The sequence below is a fragment of the Gymnoscopelus braueri genome (assembly GCF_963280865.1).
Source record: "Gymnoscopelus braueri genome assembly, chromosome: 19".
Taxonomy (NCBI): domain Eukaryota; kingdom Metazoa; phylum Chordata; class Actinopteri; order Myctophiformes; family Myctophidae; genus Gymnoscopelus; species Gymnoscopelus braueri.
This window is the reverse complement of record NC_137621.1, coordinates 32,404,173-32,426,155: the sequence shown is the minus strand read 5'-3', so window position 1 is coordinate 32,426,155 and position 21,983 is coordinate 32,404,173. Positions and strand designations below refer to the sequence as shown.

Genomic DNA, 21,983 nt, shown 5'->3' with positions numbered 1-21,983 from the left:
ATATGTTTTGCCCCCCAAACCGGTTAGGTGTGAGCATATACATGAACAGAACATGATGAACGTCTATGCTACAACTATTATTTTAATTGTGGCGAAAACCAGGAAGGATTCAAACCCCTACGTCTGGCATTGTCTCCATTAAGCTCCACCAAATGAGCTATACAGAATCAGTACTATTGAATTTGACTTGGTGTATTGCTCTCACAAAGAACAATAAAGAGGATGAGAAAAACGAAAATTATGAAATATAATAGATATAGTATTATACTATAAGTATAAAGGTAAATAATAATAATAATAATAATAATAATGAGTACTGGGTAAGACAAGGCGTAAATAGTATGGCCAAAGAGGCATGTATGCATGTACTGCATATACAAGACTTCTATTCAGAACAACAATAGAGTGGTGCAGGCTACAGGTGAGTGTCTGGCGTCTCCAGGACACAGTGTTACTGTGTACACTTGCACCTTACCTATGCTAAGTCACCAGATAAAAGGGCTGACAGCTCCCAACGTTACAGGCCAATAACCCTTTAAAAGAAAATCACCTACGTGTTGGCAAGCTCCCAAGCCCTTCGAGTGACTTGTGTGGCAATAAACGCACACAAGTACATGTGTGACACCTGCTAGGCATAAGTCCTTAGCCCCCCATGAGAGACCTGATCCGTTTAAGTCCCATCTGAGAACAAGGCTTTGGGGTGTTCAGAGAAGCACCTGGTGAAGCGAGCGCAGATCAAAAGGCCCCCGTGCCCCTTGAATGCCTTCGCCTTTTTAAAAAGAATCATAACGAGAGACAAAGGAAAGGCTGAATTATTTAGCAGCCCTCCCCTGTTGCGCGGCAGTTTCATTTATGAACAGACATTAATTTTGCATGGCTTCTGACATTTCAAAAAATATCCAACGTGTGCTCGGCTGTTGGGGGAAGCCATGAAGCAGAGCTGGGCAGGAGCCCAGGCCAAACAGATCCTTGTGTTTCATGGGGCGCTGTCAGACATGGCGTAGACTTTGAAAAGGGCAGCCCCTATCTCCCACAATATCGCTTTTCATAAAGACTCAACGCTTCACCTCCCAGCGATCTCTTGAACTTTTATTGTGCAGCAGAACCTGTGCCTCGTGATCAGGTTAACGCAAACCTGACAGTGACAAGGTGGACAAATTCATTACCTGAGGCGGACATAAAGCACACTTTGTCTGGCTCCACTTGTGGGATAATCTCCCCGGCTCATCTACACCATGTAGCCATGCATGTAAACAACCAGCGCTAGGGGGGTCAATGCTGACAAGAGCCGCTGGGTGTTTGTTCGTGTGTAGGACAAACAACCTTGTATTCATGAACGTGAAAGAAACTACACAGTTTCCACAATTAGTGGTCTGTTGGGCTTGGTGCTGGAACATTACAACCATATCAGTACGGTACAGAGTTTTGAAATCAATATAAATTGTGATTTATCAACTAATCATGATCTGATTCTAAATATAAAACATTTTATATATGAAACGTTTTTGAGTTCTTATTGAATAAAGAAAGTCAACTGAAAACGTTCCACATTACAATTTATCCTAATTATACTGAATTCTAAGCAGGGAAACCAGTGTTAAGAATTAGCTACAACACCCACCATTCTTAGTCATTAGATACTCACTTCATTTGACTTGAAGCTCTTGCCCTGCATACCATGTTTCCAGAAGGCCAGAACACTGTCCTGAAGACACACTGTAACAATAGAGGAAAGCGATCAAGCTTCAGTGAAACACGCAGAAGAAAATATAATGTCACTTGAGGAATCTTGAGACTTTATAAGTCAGTGGAATACAGTGCACAGTCACACCAACTTTATGTAAACACTAGAATCACATTTGAATTGCAAAATATAGCTAATGTAGATGTGTATATGTAGTTTAAACAGTATATAATATGTCTCATCATGCCTCAGATTTCAAGACATTTCATCTTACCAACAGATCCAATGCAGAAATCAAAGCTGAGCTCAGAGGCCAGCTTTTTATTGGATTTCAGTTTGCCCTGGAGATTAACAATCTTCAAATTTTCTGGTGTAAAAAGCACAGAAGAGGGATTTAGAACACTTGGTGTAGAGAGGGTGGAGTATATTTGTATACAAAAATACCAATTCAATATTATGTAGTTGTATTATTGATGCAGAAATACATGTAGATTAAGTCCAGTAACTAAATAACCCACACTATAAACCTAACTGTATACATAGTTATCACACAGATATTTACCAGCAACAGTCTTGACACCTACAGTACCAGGGACAGGAAGCTTTCTATATATATAAATAAATACAATTCTAAGACCCCCCCCCCCCCGTCCATTTTCAAGCCTTGTCTGATTGAAGTCTTGGTTCTCATATGATTTGTGTGTCAATACTGTATATTGACATTATCAGCAGCTCTGGTGATATACTTACGGTCCAAGCACACCAACACTGTATCTCTCTCCAGCTGGGTGACATGAATAGCATCCACCTGCTGATTAGCTGTGGAGGAAGCAGATACAGAAATCATGAATCCCTGAGAGGAAATGGACCATTTCAAAAACTGTGCGGAATTCATCTAGAATTCTGTTGCGATTCACCTACAATATGAATGAACAAAATCAATATTTTGTGCTGACAATACATTTTGTGGATTAAAATCATACTGTTTAACTTTTTGAATTAAACAAATTATTTTGATATTATCTTTCACTGGTATATTTCTTTTACAATAACCATTCAACATAATGCGTTTTTTCCAGTCATAATATTTTCAACACTATTTGCATTTGACTTACAAAACTGTAACCTCTATATTTTATACTGTTATAATAAATTGTCTTTGCTATATTCATCATGGAACTGTATGTTAGTATTTTCTTAAAGGCAGGCTTATTTAATATAGTGCCATTAGTAGATGATTTGTGGTCCAGTGTGAGCTCCAGGCAGCTCATGCCAGCAGCTGTGCCTGACAGGAGAGCTCATAGGCGAGGACAAATGCAGACAGTCGGTGTCTGTCTCTGGTAATGCTGTAGTACAATGGCAGCTTGTCTGAAAATAATCAGTATTTCATATGCAGTATAACCCAAAATTGGTTCTGATGGGAAATGTAGTTGGGCCTATATGGGAAGTTGCGTCATGATCCAAGAAAACATGGGGGAACATTTTTGTGAGAGAGAGCTTGTTCAGAAAGCTGCGGCTCGTCTGGTGTTCAACCGCCCCAAGTTCTCCCACACAACCATCCTTCTCCGCTCTCTACACTGGCTCCCCGTAGCGGCTCGCATCCAGTTCAAAACCCTGGTGCTAGCCTATAGGGCAGTGAAAGGAACAGCTCCTTCCTACCTCCGGGCTATGGTCGATGCCTACACCCCTGCCCGACCACTTCGGTCTGCCACCTCGGGGCGACTGATTGCCTCGTCACTCAAGGGTCCTTCTGGCCGATCCACACGGTCACGACTCTTTTCTGTTCTGGCCCCACAGTGGTGGAATGAACTTCCCACTGATGTTAGGACAGCAGAGTCACTGCCCATATTTCGCCGCAGGCTGAAAACCCACCTCTTCAGGAAACACTACCCTTCCTCTCTGCCTGACCTACTTGTTGTTAACTAGTTGTACGAACGCTTGTTTTCTATTGCTGTATTGTTTATTGGATTATTGGATTGTCTATTGGATCTTGTTTAGTCGATACACTTATTTGTTTTAGCTCATGCTCATTTGATTTAGCTATTTTGTCTCATCTGTTTAAGGAAATAGGTAGCTGATATATTGCACTTTTACCTTAGCGCTAGGTATACTCTTGGTTGCTTGTTTTTGCAGAAAATGCACTGAAGACTTCTGGTGATTAGTAGTTTTCGTTCCCTACCTATGTTGAATACACTTATTGTAAGTCGCTTTGGATAAAAGCGTCTGCTAAATGACTGTAATGTAATGTAATGTAATGAGAGAGAGAGAGACTTACTTGTTCCCATCTCTGTAAACCAGGAGGAGCAGGAGTTGAGGTTGATGGTCTCAAAGCGGACCACCTGGCCAGGCTCTGTGCCCTTGCTAATGGCCACACACACCATGGGGTACTCCTGCTCTGGAACCACCAGCATTTCAAACACTTTCAGTGGGCTGGGCAGAGGGAAGTCAAAGTGCTGGAGGGAGAACAGGCACCAGACATAAAATATATAGACACATACACAATGCACAAACACACACCTGCTGCAGATAGATTCATAGAATAAACTCATACAGTCTCCTACACGCACATGCAGTCACACACACTTGAATAAAGAGAGGGCACACATGCCAGATAAAAGTGCATAAACAAATCTAAGGCTCTGCAGGGTTCCCCAATTACTTTCCCCAAGGGCCAAATTATGTCTCGGGTACCAAGCTGAGGGCCAGGGGCATTGTGCTCTAATCGAGCTAATTTGACACCGTGTTATTTTAGGCCTGGTATTCTTAAATCCTGTGTTGAGGGTCACACAAGGAAAAAATGCACTCTGGAAACAAAATAAGTTGAGAATCAACCATTTACTTAAAATATTTGGTTGTTACAGTCTGCTTGAAAAGTAATACAGATTAACAGCAGCTAGTTGTACATACTGAAAATCAAAATAAGTCCAGAATCAACTTACTTACAGATGTGTTTGTTAGTCTGCTTGAACAGTAATACAGATTTTTTTTCAAAAATAAATAAATAATAAATAATAATAAATAAAAAAAAATCAAATTTTTTTTTAGAAATGAGTGGTCGCGGGCCGGACAGTTGCCTCTCGCGGGCTGCAAATGGCCCGCGGGCCACCTACTGGAGGAACCCTGCTCTACAGTGCTATGATTATAATAGCATATTCTCCTGAAATGAATTCATGTCACATGGGAAATTTAAACAACCCTAATCAGCCCTAATCTAAAAACCATGCACAAGGAAATCATGCATTATACTTATGTCAAAGTGGAGGTTTAATGTTGAAATAGTGTCATTGATTTGTGGTCAATGGTGGTCTGGAGGGAAATCATCAACTGACCTTGATGAGCATGAACCTCTGCATGGGCTCGTACCACTGCAACAGGACAATCCCAGACTGCAGTGCTCCACACAGATACTTGTGACCTGTATATGGGTTTCTCACTGTGAAACAAGACGAGAGTTTCAGTAGTTCAGTAGTGGGAAATGCTCACAATAAACAAAGACACACAGAAACACACATTGGATGAGAAGCCAGGACAAGGTGAATGTTCCAATGTGGATCTTGGACCATCTTCTATTACATATCTATGATGTATGACTCCGAATTTGGGCAAGGTTTCAACCAGATCAGAGCCGAATTGACTGCCATTATAAGATTAAAGTTAAGGTAAGGTATAATAAGGTATAATATGTGAAAATAAAAAATAAAAATAGCGGAGGTACTTCTGTGACCTACTGGCAATGTGCACAAGAAATGTGCCACTGGTTGGACCAGCAGTTTGCGAGATTATCTCCGGACACACAGACAAGACAGACAGACAGAGAGAGAGACCCCTCTTATAAACGGCTTGCCTCTGAGCAGTCATGCCCTGAAAAGACTAATATTGCACACTACAGGTTGCATGTTAAGTAATGTTAATTACATTTAATTAACTTGCAACAAGTGACTTAAAAAAGGGGGGGGGGGGTTGGTGCACTCGAGACTTGCACTAAAGTCAGGGAAGATATTTAGGTCATTTTGTCTTCATCAGCAACTGTAACCATGGTCAAGAGTTGGTTTGACTGGTGAGGAGATGAGTTTGTCAATAAGATGACAACAGTGTGTTGACAAAGACTAATAAGAGTGGACCGACCATTGATAGAGACAAATCAATGCAAACAAACAGAGGTGGGGAGTTGTAAGGATGGAGGGCTACTCACCAATGCAGCACTTGTGACAACCCTTTGTGTCCGGGATCTTAGTTGTCAAGGCAAATCTCCTGCAGGAGAGAAAACAGTCAGCTTGTGACTATGGTCATAAAGGAGCTGATGACATCTGAGCTCAAGGATGTAAGCCAGGAGTTCTCTTTTCTTTTTTTACAACTAAAGTAAACAATCAACTATGTTTTCAATTTATTGAGGAGAATGACAGGACACTTGGTGACATAAACAGGTGACAGTGTAGCACTAGGCTGGAAGGTAGGAGCATTATTAGGACACGTTTTTTTGTCGGTTTGGATCCTGGGACTAGATATTAGCTCAGTAAACCAATGACAATGGCAGACTTAAACTGAGCAGTTGCCAGATAGGAATTTGTGCAGCTTTATGAATTTGTGAAAAAATACCTTACACGCCTTCCCTAGAAAAGATAAAGACATAAAAACAGGGCTGGCTATTCTAACCTGGGCAGCATCTTGTCTGGGAAGCGGTGAGTCTGGAACTGAGCAGCCAGGCCCGGCTTCTTCAGCTGCTCAAACAGTCCAATTAGGTTGTGGGAGTACAGCTGGAAAGTTTTACCTGGGGCAACATATAACACATTATTAGGTTGATAGCTAAACATGTTTATGTGATACATTATTTCATATCGTTGCATTGGATAATGAGCAGTTCAATCTGTACAAACATGTGCAGACGTACAGAAAAATAGATGACAGATGATACAAAGAGAAACTTTGTTAAGCGATGTGCAAGAAATACTCGAGGTGATGTGTATGTATTCACCCAACACATACACACGCTAGCTATGGGCATTTTGGCATTTTTTGTAAACGTGGACACTTGAATGTTGGTTTTTATCTGTGGTCAACCATAGCATGATGTCATATATCGATATAACGTCGTGCAGTACATATCACAATCAGCTCAGTGGCCTTGTGGTTAGAGTGTCCGCCCCTGAGACTGGGAGGTCAGGGTTCGATCCTGCTTGGCACTCAGCATCAATGGTTGGATTGGGGTAAGTTCCTGCGACATACTAGAGTCATGTCCATGGTGTACATCAAGCTGCCTCACGCTAAGGAAACAGGAGATGGGGAGCCTATGGGCCTCAGGGCTCGGCAAGGCTTACTTACACATCACAAACCATGGACATACCAAAAGCATCAGTGAGTTGAATGTTGCGCAACTGACGTACTTGAATGCAGCAAGCAGACAGAGACTACAAGTTGAGCAGCGTTCAAATAAAGTTAGTCATATGTCACCTAACTTGTGGAAATGTTCACTGCCTTGTGGTTTCCTAGTTGTCTCTTTAAGGTTTCAAACCTACGCTTTTAGTTTATTTTCAAAGCCAAGCCCTTCAAAATTAAAGTGAAACTTAATTGGGGTTTAAATAGAATACAAAGTCACTTATCCCCTGCCTTTGAAGTTAACCACATGAACCCAACCGTCCCTATTCTGGGCATGTCATAGGTGAACATTCTGAAACAAATTCACGTTTCCTCATCTACAAACGCATTGCGAAGCGAAAAGTTGCACTCTATTTCAATGACGTGACGCGCACGTCGCTTAACACCTACACTGCAAGTCACACAATGGACAATTGATATGCATCTAGGCTTATTCCTATGTTAATTCGCTAGGTGTGAGTTGGGAGCCTTTGAAAACTTTGTTGAGGTGCGAATTTAAAGTAGTTTTAAATCTATGCGTGTGCTCCTGGTCAAATAGGTTCCGGCACGGCATGCAAGGCCGTCCAGTGAGCATTGCACCCCTGGTGTTACCACAGTCTATGTGTAACATGAGGGTTTAAGTGGTTAATATAGGCTGTATCTAGCTTAATTATGGCTCTGTAGAGTGGTTCATACGCCATCAGAGCACTTCTACTGCACTTGCAGGTCTGTCGCAAGTGCCGCACGCCGATTACTAGTCATACTTTCATGTATACAGTTGACTGTGTACCCACCCCATTCCTAACACACAAAATAAAGTACATTATCTGTAGTAAACCTATTCTTGTGACGCACTTTGTATTGTGCTATTGTGTGTGTGTATATATATATATATACACACACACACATATATATATATATATATATATACACACATACATATACATATATATATATATATATATACACACACATACATATACATATATATATATATATATATACACATACATATACATATATATATATATACACATACATATACATATATATACATATATATATATATATATATATATATATATATATATATATATATATATATATATACATACACACACATATACATACACACCCACCGTATATATATTTTTTTCCATTTCCATGATTTAAATACATGTTGAATTTGATAACTAAACCTCGACTCCCTGCATGCAGCTTTGACGTTTAGAGAGGTTAGACGTGACCAGGGGGATAAAATGAACAGAGGAGTGAAGATGATGTGAAGCATGATTACCTTCTGATGAAGCCAGTTAGTAGAATATCAAGTCAAGTCAGACGAGAGGACAGTGTCCAAAGGGGAAAAGGAGAAGAGAACAGAGGTTAAGTATACCGAGGGGCAAACTGCTAAAGGGTAAACCCGTCAGTAGACCTTGGGCCTTAATCCCATGCTTAAACTGTTAAACGAAAAGGCTGTGGCTCTTTATGACAGTTAATGGTAAAAGCAAGACTAAAGGAATTGGCACAACATGTCGATAGGTGACCATGTAGTCAGCTTAATTCCCATATTCAGATAGAATGAGAAAAGAAACTGGCCTATGTGGTGCAGCTAATTGGAAATAATTTGTGGCCTTGGCCTATTTCAAATTATTTGAGTTCTTCTAAAACAAACAATGACTCTTTCCCCACAGTCGCTTCTGCAGCCGGGAGCTTCCACAACTTCAAAAAGATCAATATATTGCAGTGGTTCTTCATTTGAAAAACAGGCTTTTTAAAAAATAGATCAGGTTTAACTGATGATCTAGGAAACAACAACTAACAGAATGCTATTTTAAGGCTGCAGATAGAGGTGTGATTGTCTTGCCCGCAGGGGGGTGGTGAGATAATGCAGGGACAAAGCAGCAGCAGGTTATGGCAGTGAAGCAGATAGCTGTGATAAGTCTGACACTTACCTGATAAAGACATCAGGTTGTTGTTGATAATATAAAGCCACGTGCACTTCCTTGGAAACAGCTGAAATGGGGAAACCAGGTAAGAATTATGGTCAAGCCTGTTAAAGTCTGTGTTTTAGCGAGTTAGAAAGTAAACCAAACAAGAAATGACAAAGTCATAATATACCAGCTTGCGGCAGGCTTTTTTTGCCCCAATCTGCAGCACAAAATGTAAAAGTTGTCATTAAAATAAAATCTCAGCCATTCCAATGCAACAAAAATAACTCCACAGAGGTTCATTGGTTGGCTACCAATACCAAAGTCTGTGTGTGTGTGTGTGTGTGTGTGTGTGGTGTGTGTAGTGTGTACAATATCAATAATAGTGAAAATAATTGATCTACAATCTCACAGATCTGCTATTTTCACCAGCTGATATAGTTACTTCATAATGTAGCCTACCCTTACCCAAGTCAAAACTACAGTGTTTCACTTAGAAATGTATGAACAACAATGACAAAAGACCGGTGGTGACCAGTTAGTACTCATTTATGTATTATCACAATAAACTAAGTGAGTCCATTGAATACAGGTAGCCTAAGGGCAGTCATGTTAAAAACATCAACAGTGGTGGAAAAAGTACTCTAATGTTTTACTTAAGTAAAAGTATCAATACTGCAATGTAACCCTAACCCTTTATAAAAGTGAAGCTCAAAACTTGTCTTTTAATTTCACTGTTTGAAACAGGGCTTGAGTTTTAATGCATAACTGCAAGTTTGCCCTTTTCACTACTGGCTTACATGAAAAAAATACCCAAATGGGTCCATTTGGTTTCATTAATGTCTTTTCTAAATAAAGTTTTCAAAACGTCATAATCAAAAATAGCAGATCTACAAGCTCACAAGGCAGCGATGCGTTGTGAGCTTGTAGATCTGCTATTTTCTGATAAAATTCAGCTGATTTTAATGTCATACCTTACATGAAAAATGTTGCTACAGTAACCTTGGTTATAGTGTTTATTCATTCATTTTTAAACAGGGCAGTCATGTTAAAAACATCAACAGTGGTGGAAAAAGTACTCTAATGTACTCTAAAGTAAAAGTATCAATACTGCAATGTAAAAGTACTCTGTTACAAGTAAAAGTCCTGAATTCAAAATGGACTTGAGTAAGTACAAAAGTATTGGTATCAAAATGTAATTAAAGTACCAAAAGTAAAAGTACTAAAATGTTTGAAAATATTTACACCACGACCACTGAACATGATCCACCAGACTAAAATCTTGACTGTGCAAATACATAAAAAAACTTTGTGCCAAAAATCTATTTGCAAACATACAGTAAGTAACAGAGGTACAATGTTACATTAATCTGCACCTGATCATCTGCAAATTGGCCTATTTGAAAGATCTATTTGTATCTCCATCACAATTAACTGGAGTACTTGGTCACTAAGTACTAGTGCATTCCTGCATAACCAGTCAAGAATACAGTTGACACTAAAGTTATTATTATTATTTAGCCTTTATAAAAGTGAAGCTCACAACTTGTCTTTTAATTTCATGCAAGTTTGCCCTTTTCACTACTGGCTTACATGAACAAAATACCCAAATAGGTCCATTTGGTTTCATTAATGTCTTTTCTAATTAAAGTATTCAATAAAACGTCATAATCAAAAATAGCAGATCTACAAGCTCACAAGGCAACTATGTAGGTGAGTGACACACACGCTAGTGTAAATGTGTTTGTTTGCAAAAAAACTAGGGCCGGGACTTTATCGCGTTAATTTCGATCAATTAATTACAGAAAGATTATCGCGTTAAAAAAATTAACGCATTTTAATCACACCTATTTTTGCACCGCGGAACGTTTCTCACTGGACGAGTTTCAGACGGACCGATATTAAAGCGCACCAACAGACGGTGGTGCTCACTTCTCAGACATGACAGACAACAACAAAGTTAGCTGCAGCCAGCTCAGTGCATGAAAACATGATGCCTGCTTGATAATGTTGGCTGGGCAAATCAGAATCTGTAATGATGCCCCCCCTACGCGCGCGTTTGTCCAGTTTAGGGGGGGCGGCGGTGCACGCTGGGGGGGATTCCACGATGCGGTGCGGATCACATGCGCGCGATTTTTATTAATAATTAATTAAACTACTATAAAACAACAGTAACAACAACACACTCTACCAGCCTCCAGTGGTGGAAAATAGCAGATCTACAAGCTCACAATGCCTTGCGCTTGTAGATCTGCTATTTTCACATGATTACTGTAATGTTTTATAATAATAATCGAAATATACAAAGTAACTAGTAACTAAAGTTTTCAAATAATTGTAGTGGAGTAAAAAGTACAATATTTGCCTCTGAGATATAGTGGAGTTACTGGAGTAGAAGTAAAAGTATTAGAAATTGGAAATACTCGAGAGTCAAGTGCAATACCTCATACCAAATACCTTCTTGAGTACATGTACTTAAAGACGTATGCCAAAATCCATTTGAAAAAAATGCTTTTCACTGTTCTCAGGTCAAATATTGATATGCGATTAAAATGCGATTAATTGCGATTAATTAATTACAAAGCCTCTAATTAATTAGATTATTTTTTTTAATCGAGTCCCAGCCCTAAAAAAAACGCTTGTTTTGCCGCTTGTTTTGCATTCCTCAACACACACACACACACACACACACACACACTATTGTTGCCATGTATACTAATTATAAGCTACCTCGTTTTCTGTAAAGTTGCTTGTAAATATTGGTAGTTGCTTTTTATTTGTTATTATTTTGTTGTGAGCTTGTAGATCGCCTATTTCCAAATCGTCTATTTTCAAATAGCCGATGCATATAGGTTTAAAGTGCTCATGTAGCCTAATAGTCACTTAAAGGGATACTTCACTTTCGGGTCGGGGAAACATTTAAAAAATATATTAAAAATAAATGAAAAAAGTAATGGAAAATTCATGGCCCCCTCACGCATTAGAGTGTCCTACTAATGTGTGAGGGGGCCTTTATTTTGCCATAACTTCTTTCATTTTTTTTAAATATATTTTTTTAATGTTTATTTTATGTGAAAGTGAAGTATCCCTTTAAATCTTTGGGCTTGTTTTCATTGACCTGGTTGCTTATTTTTCTCTCAAAAATCGGGCAACCGTGTCATTGTTTAGACCAATGAATTTTTACAATGAAGAAGAAAGCCAGAGAAGACTGTCTTCGGGTCATGGGCAGTCAGAGGCGTGTCTAGTCCCATAGCTTGGGAGGACGAGGCTGCCCGTTCAGAGTATGGGAAAGTATCCCCATTGGCTTAAACGACAGCCAATCACGCAAATCTGTCGAATACATGTCGAATGCAAATCTGTCGAACGATGACTAGTAGGTCTGCCTCTTCTTAGACCAGAATGCTTTCAGCAAGCTGGTAAAAACATGTTTAGGGTGTTAAGTAGCCACACAATTAATTCATACCTGCTCCATTGTGGCTTCATGCAGCTCATTTAAGTTCAGGGTATAGATGCCATCCTCTGTTCCAAAGATGAGATATTGATCTAGATGAAACAATTATGTATTAGTATGTATGCATCTTCATTTGACAGTATAGCACTATATAGTATTTGCGTGTATGCAACTACTATCTGCATTTGTAAAGGCATATTTATGCTTCATTTCACAATTTTTGTTGAGATTCTTGTCAAAAGCATTATGTAACCAAATAAAGTGACCCGTTTTTAAGCTCAAAGTGTGCCATTTCTGCATAAAGTAAATTATTGTATTACAATGTCGCAACAACAGCATGTCTTACAAAAGGTAGAAATCAGCTCGCACATAATGGGCTCCAGTTGATACATCCACAAGTGCCAGCGTGACATTTCAAGCTACATGCTCTTCATCAGACCTAAATGAAGGTCTGATGACCGAAACGTCACACACGCACTTGTGGGTGCAATAAAAGATTACGTTTCAACTAGAGCTCATTGTTTGCAAGCTGATTTCTTCCATTTGAAAGCCATTTTATTGGCCATCATAAATTGGGTTTGGATGTGCGTGTTCCCTCTCCGCATCAACAACAGCATGTATCTCTTTTCTTTCTAAACAAAGTTAAAGTACATCTATACCTTTGGTGTCTGGGTGAATCCACGATGTAGCACAGGTAATTTTCAGGGGGCAGCCATCAAACACCTTGGAGAAACAAGCTCCCATCTACAACCAACAGACAAACTCAACTCAGCATGGCAAATCAACTGCTTTAAACTGTGTGAGCAGCAGAAATGTCAGCCAAAGTTCATGAAACTGGAAGTGAGCCCAGAGATGATGACTGCATTGCATGTCAGACCACCATAACCACAGAGAGGGACTGGAATGTCCGATTTGGATCCCAAATTTCGGCATTCAGCAGCAGTTCAGACAGAGTCTAATGATAGTGTCCACCAAAACCAGTCCACCAGGAATGGGTGAGGACTGTGAGGGGACAATTCAGCAGATTCACTTACCAAGACTTTAGGAGTGGGTGGCAGGCCGTTGATGGCTGATTTCTGTGGAGAGACAAAAACCACCCCATTAAGATGGATGCAGAGTACATAAACACATAACCAGACAACAATTATGTTGAATTGAGCTGGGGTTTGTTGAAGCTAAAAATGGCTCTGACCTCAACAATGTGGCAAAGAAAAACAAACAATCCATACTATGCTGTCATTTGTTTTGATTTTTTGTCTACAAAATGCAATTATATGTTTAAAGATCCTGTTTGACTGCCAGTGGATCCACTAAAGGACAAAGATCATATTTGTGGTTTGCTGCTGGGTCAGCCAATGACTTAGACACAGTCCAGATATAGAATAACAGGCTACCAGACCTCTCCCACAACCTGTTGAAACTGAAGAGGGAGAAACCTGTCCATTCTGTCTGGGGACCTACATTTCTAGTTCAATATGTCATGCAACAGCTTCTAACTCACAGGGAACTCCTTCTTCTCCTTGCGGGTCGCTCGGTTGGGTGGCTCCTTGGGACTGCCTCCGTTCACACTGCTGTCTGAGTCGTTATCTGTCAGGAGATGGCAGGTGGGTGAGCAAAGCACAGGGTGTGCATATGAGTCACGTCGGACAACTAATCTAAATCAAACTAAGAGACATGTTTGGGCCTTACCTTCACTTTTCGATGTATTGAGAGCTTGGAAAGATAGCGAAAATGCTTATTTAGAGGAATGTAATTCATGAAAGAGACTATTCAGAGACATGTAGGGGCGTTCTTGCATAGAGAGGGGAATATGTACTAACATGTGAATATGTACTTACCGTACAAGTGTAATAAAATGTGAATGAGTGTGTAGAAAAACTTCACATGGATATGTAGTATATCAATATAATAATCCTATGCAGGCCTAAGCGTAAATGTATAAATGAACAGTACAGTATTTGAAAGATTTTAATATATTTGAATTAGGGGTGTCACGATTCACTTGCCTCACGATTCGATTCAAAATCGATTCCTAGGGTGCCGATTCGATTTAAATTGCGATTCTACGATTAATTGCGATTCGATTCTGCGATTTATTGCGATTTTCTTCCCCAAATCACTTTGCTTTAATTATACTAGAACATTTTAAAACAATTCTGAACAATATAAACCATGAAAAGTTGAATCATACACATACACTACACAGATCATGTCAGTCTTTCTGACATTGATTTCAGACAAAGTGCCAGTGAAAAAGGTACAACCTTATAAAAACATATTAAAAAAAACCAAAAAAAAACAGATTCTGAACATTTTGAAGCAATTTTAAAATCGCGGCGTTAACACTCTCACCGCCAGGCCCGTAGCCTACGGGCCGATAAATCCAACTGTAAAGCGCCGATCCCGTAGCCTACGGGCTGTGGTGCCTTTTCCTTTTTTTCGAAAAAAAAAACTTTTTTCAATTTTCTAGTACGGCACATTTCATTGTAACACCACCGGAAATGGAATTATTCGGGATCACGTTTTGCCGATCCCATAGGACTCCATTCTAAAGCGCACACTGCAACGCCATTTTCTTCGATTGTAGTTTTTCTCCTCGCTGATCACTGTTTAACCTAAACCGTTCTAACTACAACATGGATGCCCCGTTTGACACGTGGTTTGGACTGGTACACGCAGGGAGATCTCCGCGATGTTTACAAACAGTGCAGAGCTCAATCTTAAGGATTTTAACGAGGTCTATGGCAACGTGAAAAAAACTAAAAACAACAATAAAACGTTGGCACTGGTGAGTACATTATGAGATTAACCTCTGGCGGTCAATGTGTTAAGAATCACGATTTATTCACAAATCGATTTTTTTTTAAAGGCCTAATTTGAATAGGGGTACAGTCTTTGTCAAATGCAAAAAGACTGGACGGGTACCATTACCCTATATAAAAAATCCCAAACGGAATATATTAACTTTAGTAGTTTACTAACTTTGGTTTCCTGTATTGTATGGTTTCCTGTATTGCCTGGGCCACTGTATGTATGTGTAACCCTGCATAGGTACAGAGGCACTGAGCCAACGGGACTCACCAGGGTCAGACGCATGAGACAGCAGGCCAGGACTGCTGACGCTGACAGACAGGAAGTCTGGGGTTGAGTGCTCCTCCTTGTTGCCTCTTTCCGGGGTGCTCTGTCTGCGGACCACCTGACTGGGTCCGTTCTCCGAGTTGGGGAACCTCCGCACCGTCAGATTCCTCTCGTCGTTCAGGCCGAGCTCATCCGATGAGCTGTTCACCCTCGGCTGAAGGAGGAAAAAAGGAAGGGAGAATGGGTTAGGCCTAATTTATACTCATAAATTAGAAGTGCATCGCATGTACGCATCAACACTTAGTTAAATTAACACTTGGGATTTTGCAGTATGAGCAGTAAAAGACATGCAATGGAGGAAGACATACTGTATTTAAAAAGTAAAAAAACACACTAGTACTTCAGGTCTCACCTTAGGTGGCAGAGGAGGGGGAACTCCTGGCTTAAGAGTTGAACTGAAATTAAAATCAGTATTTTGTTTAAAGATACATATTACGATAGGAGTCATTTTTAGCATTCCACCAAACGGCCAAACAATACATTTGAATGCAAAAACTAGGGCCAGTCTGATATAAGATTGAAATTTTTGCTACCGTTATCCGATATACTGTATTTATCAATCAAATTCCGATATCCAATACATCACTGAAATGTATATGTATTTTTAAGCTTTTTTTTTTACAGACTATAAGCATAATATGCATATATTATGTAAAAAAAAAATTTTTTATTTATACAGTCACAATGTAGTGTACACTTTTATGCTTATAGGTTCACTAAAACATCCAATTGTTTAAGCATTAAAACTGTACCTCAAACAGGATTAAACAAAATAAAACAAAAATATAGAGATCCATTACACATTGGATCCTTAAAATTATCATGCTTTGTTTTCACATTCAGTTATGCTTTAGTTGCTTTTTTTTTTTGTCTCCCTTCCCCTTTATTTGTCATAGCAAGAGCCAGTTATGACAATAGACACCCTGTTACATTCCAATCTACTTTTAGCATTTATCTTTCTTTTGAAAGTAGCTGAAGAAATGAATGCTGTAAATGTACAACAACAACTGAAAACAACAAGCAAGAACATCCCTGGCTGGTAGTTTTGAACCCGTGTTTACATACCAGTGCACGTGCTCATGGACATAGAGAGCTGTGAGTGGTGTTCTAAACTATTGATAGGCCAAATAGCAAAAACAAATATAAGTACATATTTTTCTTTTAAATCAGCCGGTATCGGTCGAATTCGGTAATAGGCCAATATCAGGGCCGGGCTATAGGAAAAACAGCACTTACAGCTCAACATCCTCAAAGGCATTTTCCAGATGTGTGATGTGTCCCCTGGAGAGAAGAATATACATTTGAGAAGGAGGAGAATGAAGTGGAAACAAAGAACAGAGTAGAATCCTGAGGGTTAATTTAAGTCTGAGAGTATACACATGTAACCGAATAATTACGATCCATTTGGAAACATTTGTACATTCTCAGAGTTACATTAACACCCATGATTTTACTGTAAAGGGTACCAAGAGAGGGAGGGTGGGTAGGTGTGAAGCACCCCTTTCCTCAGAGAGAAAAGGAGTATGAAAGGTACAGGGTCAACTAGAAAAAGTGCTCCTCGGAGCACAGGTCTCCCCCAGGTCAGGTACGTTATTGTGGCTATAATATCGCTATAATAGGCCAATGTGAAAAGGGTGCCATTTATTCTTAGGCCTTTCACGGCAATCGGACACTGCATTCATGATTTGAGGCATTTTGTTCCAATAATGTGTTTTGCTAAATTAGACCTGCTGGTGGCGCTATAACAGGCCAATGTGAAAAGGGTGCATAGTTTAGGCATTTTGTTCAAAACGGACCAATCATGCAAACTTTGGAAGCCAACCTTAGCCAATGAGGATAGAATATGGGAAATCGGACAGATCTGTGTTGATCAAATGACTATAGAGATACTGTGTACCGATTTGCATGACGTTTGGATAAAATCTGTAGGAGTAATATAAAAAAATGGGTTTTGCACAAATCGGCCTCCTGGTGGCGCTATAACAGGCCCATGTGAAAAATCTGGGGCAGAGGTTCTGAATTGGCATCCAGGGAGTGTGTGTGCACAGTTTCGCAGCGACCGGGCCAACGGTGCCGGAGATTAGCTGCTCGCACACGGACAGGACACACGGACGGACGGACAGGGGGTAAAACATACTCTCTCGCCATGCCTTTCGGCCTGGCGGAGACAATGATGTAGAGGTTCAAAGCAGCAGTGGAGCTGAAGGGGTCAGTCAACTTCTTTATGAGCTGTAGAAGTAGTCTATTTATTACACTAATTGAAGTAAGTAGCCTTGGGAACCAGCGGTTCCCGAGCCATGTCGCTCATAGGTCAGGAGCCTATCTTCGTGAGGCAGCTTGATGTACAAGTACATCACACGGCCACAATGTACAAGTACACCCCCTGGACATGACACTTATATGTCGCAGTGACTTATCCCCCGTCCAATCTTTGATGCAGAATGCCAAGCAGGGGGCATTGGGTACCATTTTTATCGTCTTTGGTATGGCTCGGCCGGGGATTGAACCCTGACCTCCCAATCTCAGGGCGGACACTAAGCACAAGGCCACTGAGCTGGTACCAATTGAAGCACAAACTATTAAGCAATACATAAAACCAGGCTTTAAGCATAGCAGGCCTCACTTGAATGCCCAGTTCATAGGATGGAGTCCACAGAACCATGAAACCCTATTTCACTGAGGTCGACATAATGGCAGCCATGTCCGGGCCTGTTTATGACCACAGGAGGACGTTGTTTTATGGTGGTATCAACAGAGTATCACTTCAATGTCTGACATTTTATTGATTCATTGACTTAAGCTTATTGTGTTATTGCTAGACGCCGTTTTGAGGTGCCATAGTAATACACAATATTACAAAACAAATCACATTATTCAGGGTAAAAAACCCAGCCTCGTGCACAGGCCGGGTCTATGTCACACCACAAATGTCGAATGGGAGGGTGCCAAGGTGGAGGAGTAGGGTTATGTTCATGGGCACTGCCAGCAGCACACTTCACTGCAAAACAGGGTACAGCAACAGCCTGCTGACCTCATCTTTCTCTCTCTCACACACACACACACACACACACACACAGCAACAGTGAAGGCGTGGGTGGTAGTGGAGTGGATGGCAGAACCGCAGGACACAGTGTTAGTGTTACCGTTGGAACAACTCGTCCTCAACGCTTTTGAGAAGGCTCCTTGAAATGGAGAAGACAGTGACAAAGAGAGAGATAAAGATTGGCAGAAAGAAAGTAAGAGGATAGAGAAAAAGAGAAAAAAAAAAGAAACAAAACAGGCAAACAGTCAAAGCACACGGACAAGTGAGGAAGACTTTCTAGGCTCTTAAGTGACATTCCAAACAGCAGATGGACACGTGAGGTCATGCTGTGAGACAGGCAGCAGTGGTGTAGAGCGACACAAACAGGTTTGTAGAGCGACAAAACATTATACATAGTGAGTCGTAGAAGCATCCAAAACACAGTAGCTATGTGTGAGCAATGGATATGAATTAAGAATTTGATTAGGAGAGCAAACATGTAGGCCAAAATACAGGAGACAGTAATAAGCTATAAGATTTGATTGGGAGTTCTACATTCAAACGACCATGAAATCCTGAATAATCACACCTCTGACAAAAGTAAACAACAAGTTGAAAACAGTATTACACCCACACTCACATTAAACTCACACTGGTTTAACATACTATGTATATCAACGTAAGAAATGTTATTTATAATATATATTTGTAGTGGCCAGCTGAATATGTGGAAGCACAGTAATCAGTCTGGTAAAAAAATACTAAAAACAAAACGACATTGAGGAGGTATGGTTCCCATGACAAACGTTTCCATGGCTTACCTGGATGTTATTCCTCCCTCAGCAAAGGGGCTCCAGGGGGAAGAGAAGTCATTCTCTTTGCTCACATCCTGCAGAGAACCACAAACACCCACAAGAACATGATTGCCAGCCTAATAGCGTCCATAAGAAATCAAGGGATGAACTGATGAAACTGATGAAAACATGAGGAGATCTTGAGAAAGGGGGATGTATAGATTTAAACAGGTACATTTGGACACAAATCGTAGTGAATTAAAGGAGATTATCACCATTTCAGAGTGAGCCTCGGTTTCTTTCCGAAGTGGAGGTTCAAACTGGATCTTGTCAACTGTGGACGACAACAATTGTGTTCAGAGTAACGGTTTTCAATTGACTGCTTTGGCACTAGAGGGCATCAGCACCCCACTTCAGCAAACACCCAAGCCAGTTTCCTGATACACTAGTAACATTAAAAGTGTACCAAACACGCACAGGTGACTGTTTTGGTTATTTTAACATAAAAACATGAATGTGGTTACTTAACAATGAGAATGAGTTGTACATTAATAATCATTATAAAGTAATTGCCTAGGCAACGGAGGTTCTACTGTCATAACATACCCATTTGAATAGTTGGTCTGTAGCTTGAGGATGTGTACAGTTAAAGACAAACAGATCACAGTGACAGTAACCAGAGCCAGTCTGAGTGAGATGAATTAGAAATATACAATGGGATACAGATTTCTCAGAGTTTAAGTTTGAGAAATGGGGTCAAGTACTGTCAAACAATTGATCCAATGGAGTTGGCTGGTTCACTGTCCGATGTCCATTGTAAACATGACATGCTCCTGCTGAATGAACAGGGCAAAGAAAACCAGCGGACCTGACAGTGCAAAAGCTCTCATTTAATCAGCTTTCCACTCCGTTTCATTAACGAGGGAACATGGTGCTTAGGAATTACAACACACCGAATTATTTCACAAGCAAGCTTGTTGTTGCTTGAGGTATGCTGAAAATGTGGAAGTGCACCAGTGACTTGACCAACTGATTAAAGCATTGCGTGAGTCACAACCAGACTCTCTGAAGCTGATATACAAGTAAGGCCTTTTCATAAAGGGAAGCTGAGACATTCTCAATCTCACTTACTGTACATCAAGTATGACAGCGTCACATGTTGCCCACATTGTTGACGTTGGATAAGTCAAGCAAAACTTTAGTCAACTTCAGCCAGCAGGAAACCACGCATTGCAAGAAAGACTAATTTAGCCAACAGCTAGAGCATGAAACTTCCCCATGCACTAACTTTAGTAACATCAAGGTACTGTATTATAAAACACAACATTCTATTATCCACAAACATGTTACCCTACTGTATTTATAAGGGGTTCTCTGTGTGAGCTTGGAGTTACGCACGCGCGCGCACACACACACACACACACATACACACACACACACACACACGCTGTCTTTACTACACTGTCACTGACCTGGGTCAACCCTGCATCCCTCAGTGAAGCTAGGGGTTGAGCATGGTCTTCCTGGGCCTGTCCCATTGTTGGCTTTGTACAAAGGGGGTAAAGAAGTCACACATGATCATGACATACAAAGTATTACAGGGACGAATACAACATACACACATTTCACTGACACACACAATGAAGGGTCTACCTACCCCAAGGCACAGACCTCAACACAACACAGCACAACACAGAACTACCTCTAGAACTACTGAGCACAGCACAGTCAAACACAAACCTGTTACCTAAAGAACTGAAATCAATGTAAGATACAAATGATCTACTATTGAAATTAATGTATTGAACATTTTTAACTTTTTTTAAATTTTACAAGAACAAGAAGCCGCAAAACAACTAACTGCTGCTTAAACACAACTCCACCCATCCACATATACGGTACATAACAATTAGACCGCTGTGTGTCTTCTGCGAAGACCCAAGATGGTGACATAATGTGTTGCACGCTGGCACCACTCTAGAGCCACTTTCTCTTCAGTGAATCCCTGGGGGCTATTTTTAATACAGGCTACCTCACACAATGGAGCTGTGCCAAGCCAGCACTGGGGGATTAGCAGGATGACCCACAGACAAGCCATCCGACTTCTCTGTGGAAACCAATCTTTTGACTGATTTACGCGGCGACCAATGAGGCAACAGGCTGGGGCTTGGCATAAATCTTAAGAGGACAAGGCAGGCCTGAGTGGGCGGGACGTCATTGATGTTGAGGCAGTGAGTTGATTTTTTTGCATGTTGATTGCGAGAGCGGAAGAGTTGAGTTTATTCACTTACAATTTATCTCTGAGCGAGTCCGCTCCGCCCTGGCATTCTTGTTGGTGGATCGGATGGTGTGTCTGACAGCAGAAAGAGGCTGGAGAGAAGAGAGATTCAAAGAAACATTTTTATATTATCTATCAAGATCCAGCACACTTTATATAAGTGCCTACCGGGTCAATAGCAGTTTTTGAGGGTTTTGGAGCTGTTGAGCCCTGTAATTAAACCACTAAGCCCTTTAACAAGCTACGACTCAGAATATCCCTCTGTTATTCAGAAATAAGTTAGCATTAAAATGTATTAGCAAAAGGCAAGATATTCTGGCACAATGAAGATTTCTA

At 40.5% G+C, this 21,983-nt stretch overlaps 1 protein-coding gene across 5 annotated transcripts in view; it reads right to left on the bottom strand.

The window, feature by feature from the left end:
- The window catches only part of map4k5 (mitogen-activated protein kinase kinase kinase kinase 5), a 51,640-nt gene that overhangs the window by 3,332 nt on the left and 26,325 nt on the right, over positions 1–21,983 (bottom strand). For 2 of the 5 annotated variants that reach the window (XM_080413223.1, XM_080413224.1), the window contains exons 14-33: positions 21,661–21,739; positions 20,842–20,913; positions 19,645–19,703; positions 19,397–19,464; positions 18,697–18,735; positions 16,790–16,834; positions 15,906–15,948; positions 15,497–15,707; positions 13,917–14,002; positions 13,450–13,491; positions 13,075–13,159; positions 12,428–12,507; positions 8,989–9,049; positions 6,338–6,452; positions 5,877–5,935; positions 5,014–5,117; positions 3,960–4,137; positions 2,435–2,503; positions 1,959–2,051; positions 1,646–1,716 (exon numbers count right to left, since the gene is read on the bottom strand). In XM_080413223.1, the coding sequence (XP_080269349.1) occupies positions 1,646–1,716; positions 1,959–2,051; positions 2,435–2,503; positions 3,960–4,137; positions 5,014–5,117; positions 5,877–5,935; positions 6,338–6,452; positions 8,989–9,049; positions 12,428–12,507; positions 13,075–13,159; positions 13,450–13,491; positions 13,917–14,002; positions 15,497–15,707; positions 15,906–15,948; positions 16,790–16,834; positions 18,697–18,735; positions 19,397–19,464; positions 19,645–19,703; positions 20,842–20,913; positions 21,661–21,739 (1,659 nt within the window). The remainder of the gene's footprint in view (positions 1–1,645; positions 1,717–1,958; positions 2,052–2,434; positions 2,504–3,959; positions 4,138–5,013; positions 5,118–5,876; positions 5,936–6,337; positions 6,453–8,988; positions 9,050–12,427; positions 12,508–13,074; positions 13,160–13,449; positions 13,492–13,916; positions 14,003–15,496; positions 15,708–15,905; positions 15,949–16,789; positions 16,835–18,696; positions 18,736–19,396; positions 19,465–19,644; positions 19,704–20,841; positions 20,914–21,660; positions 21,740–21,983) is intronic. The other 3 variants (XM_080413225.1, XM_080413226.1, XM_080413227.1) reach the window with 3 other exon arrangements.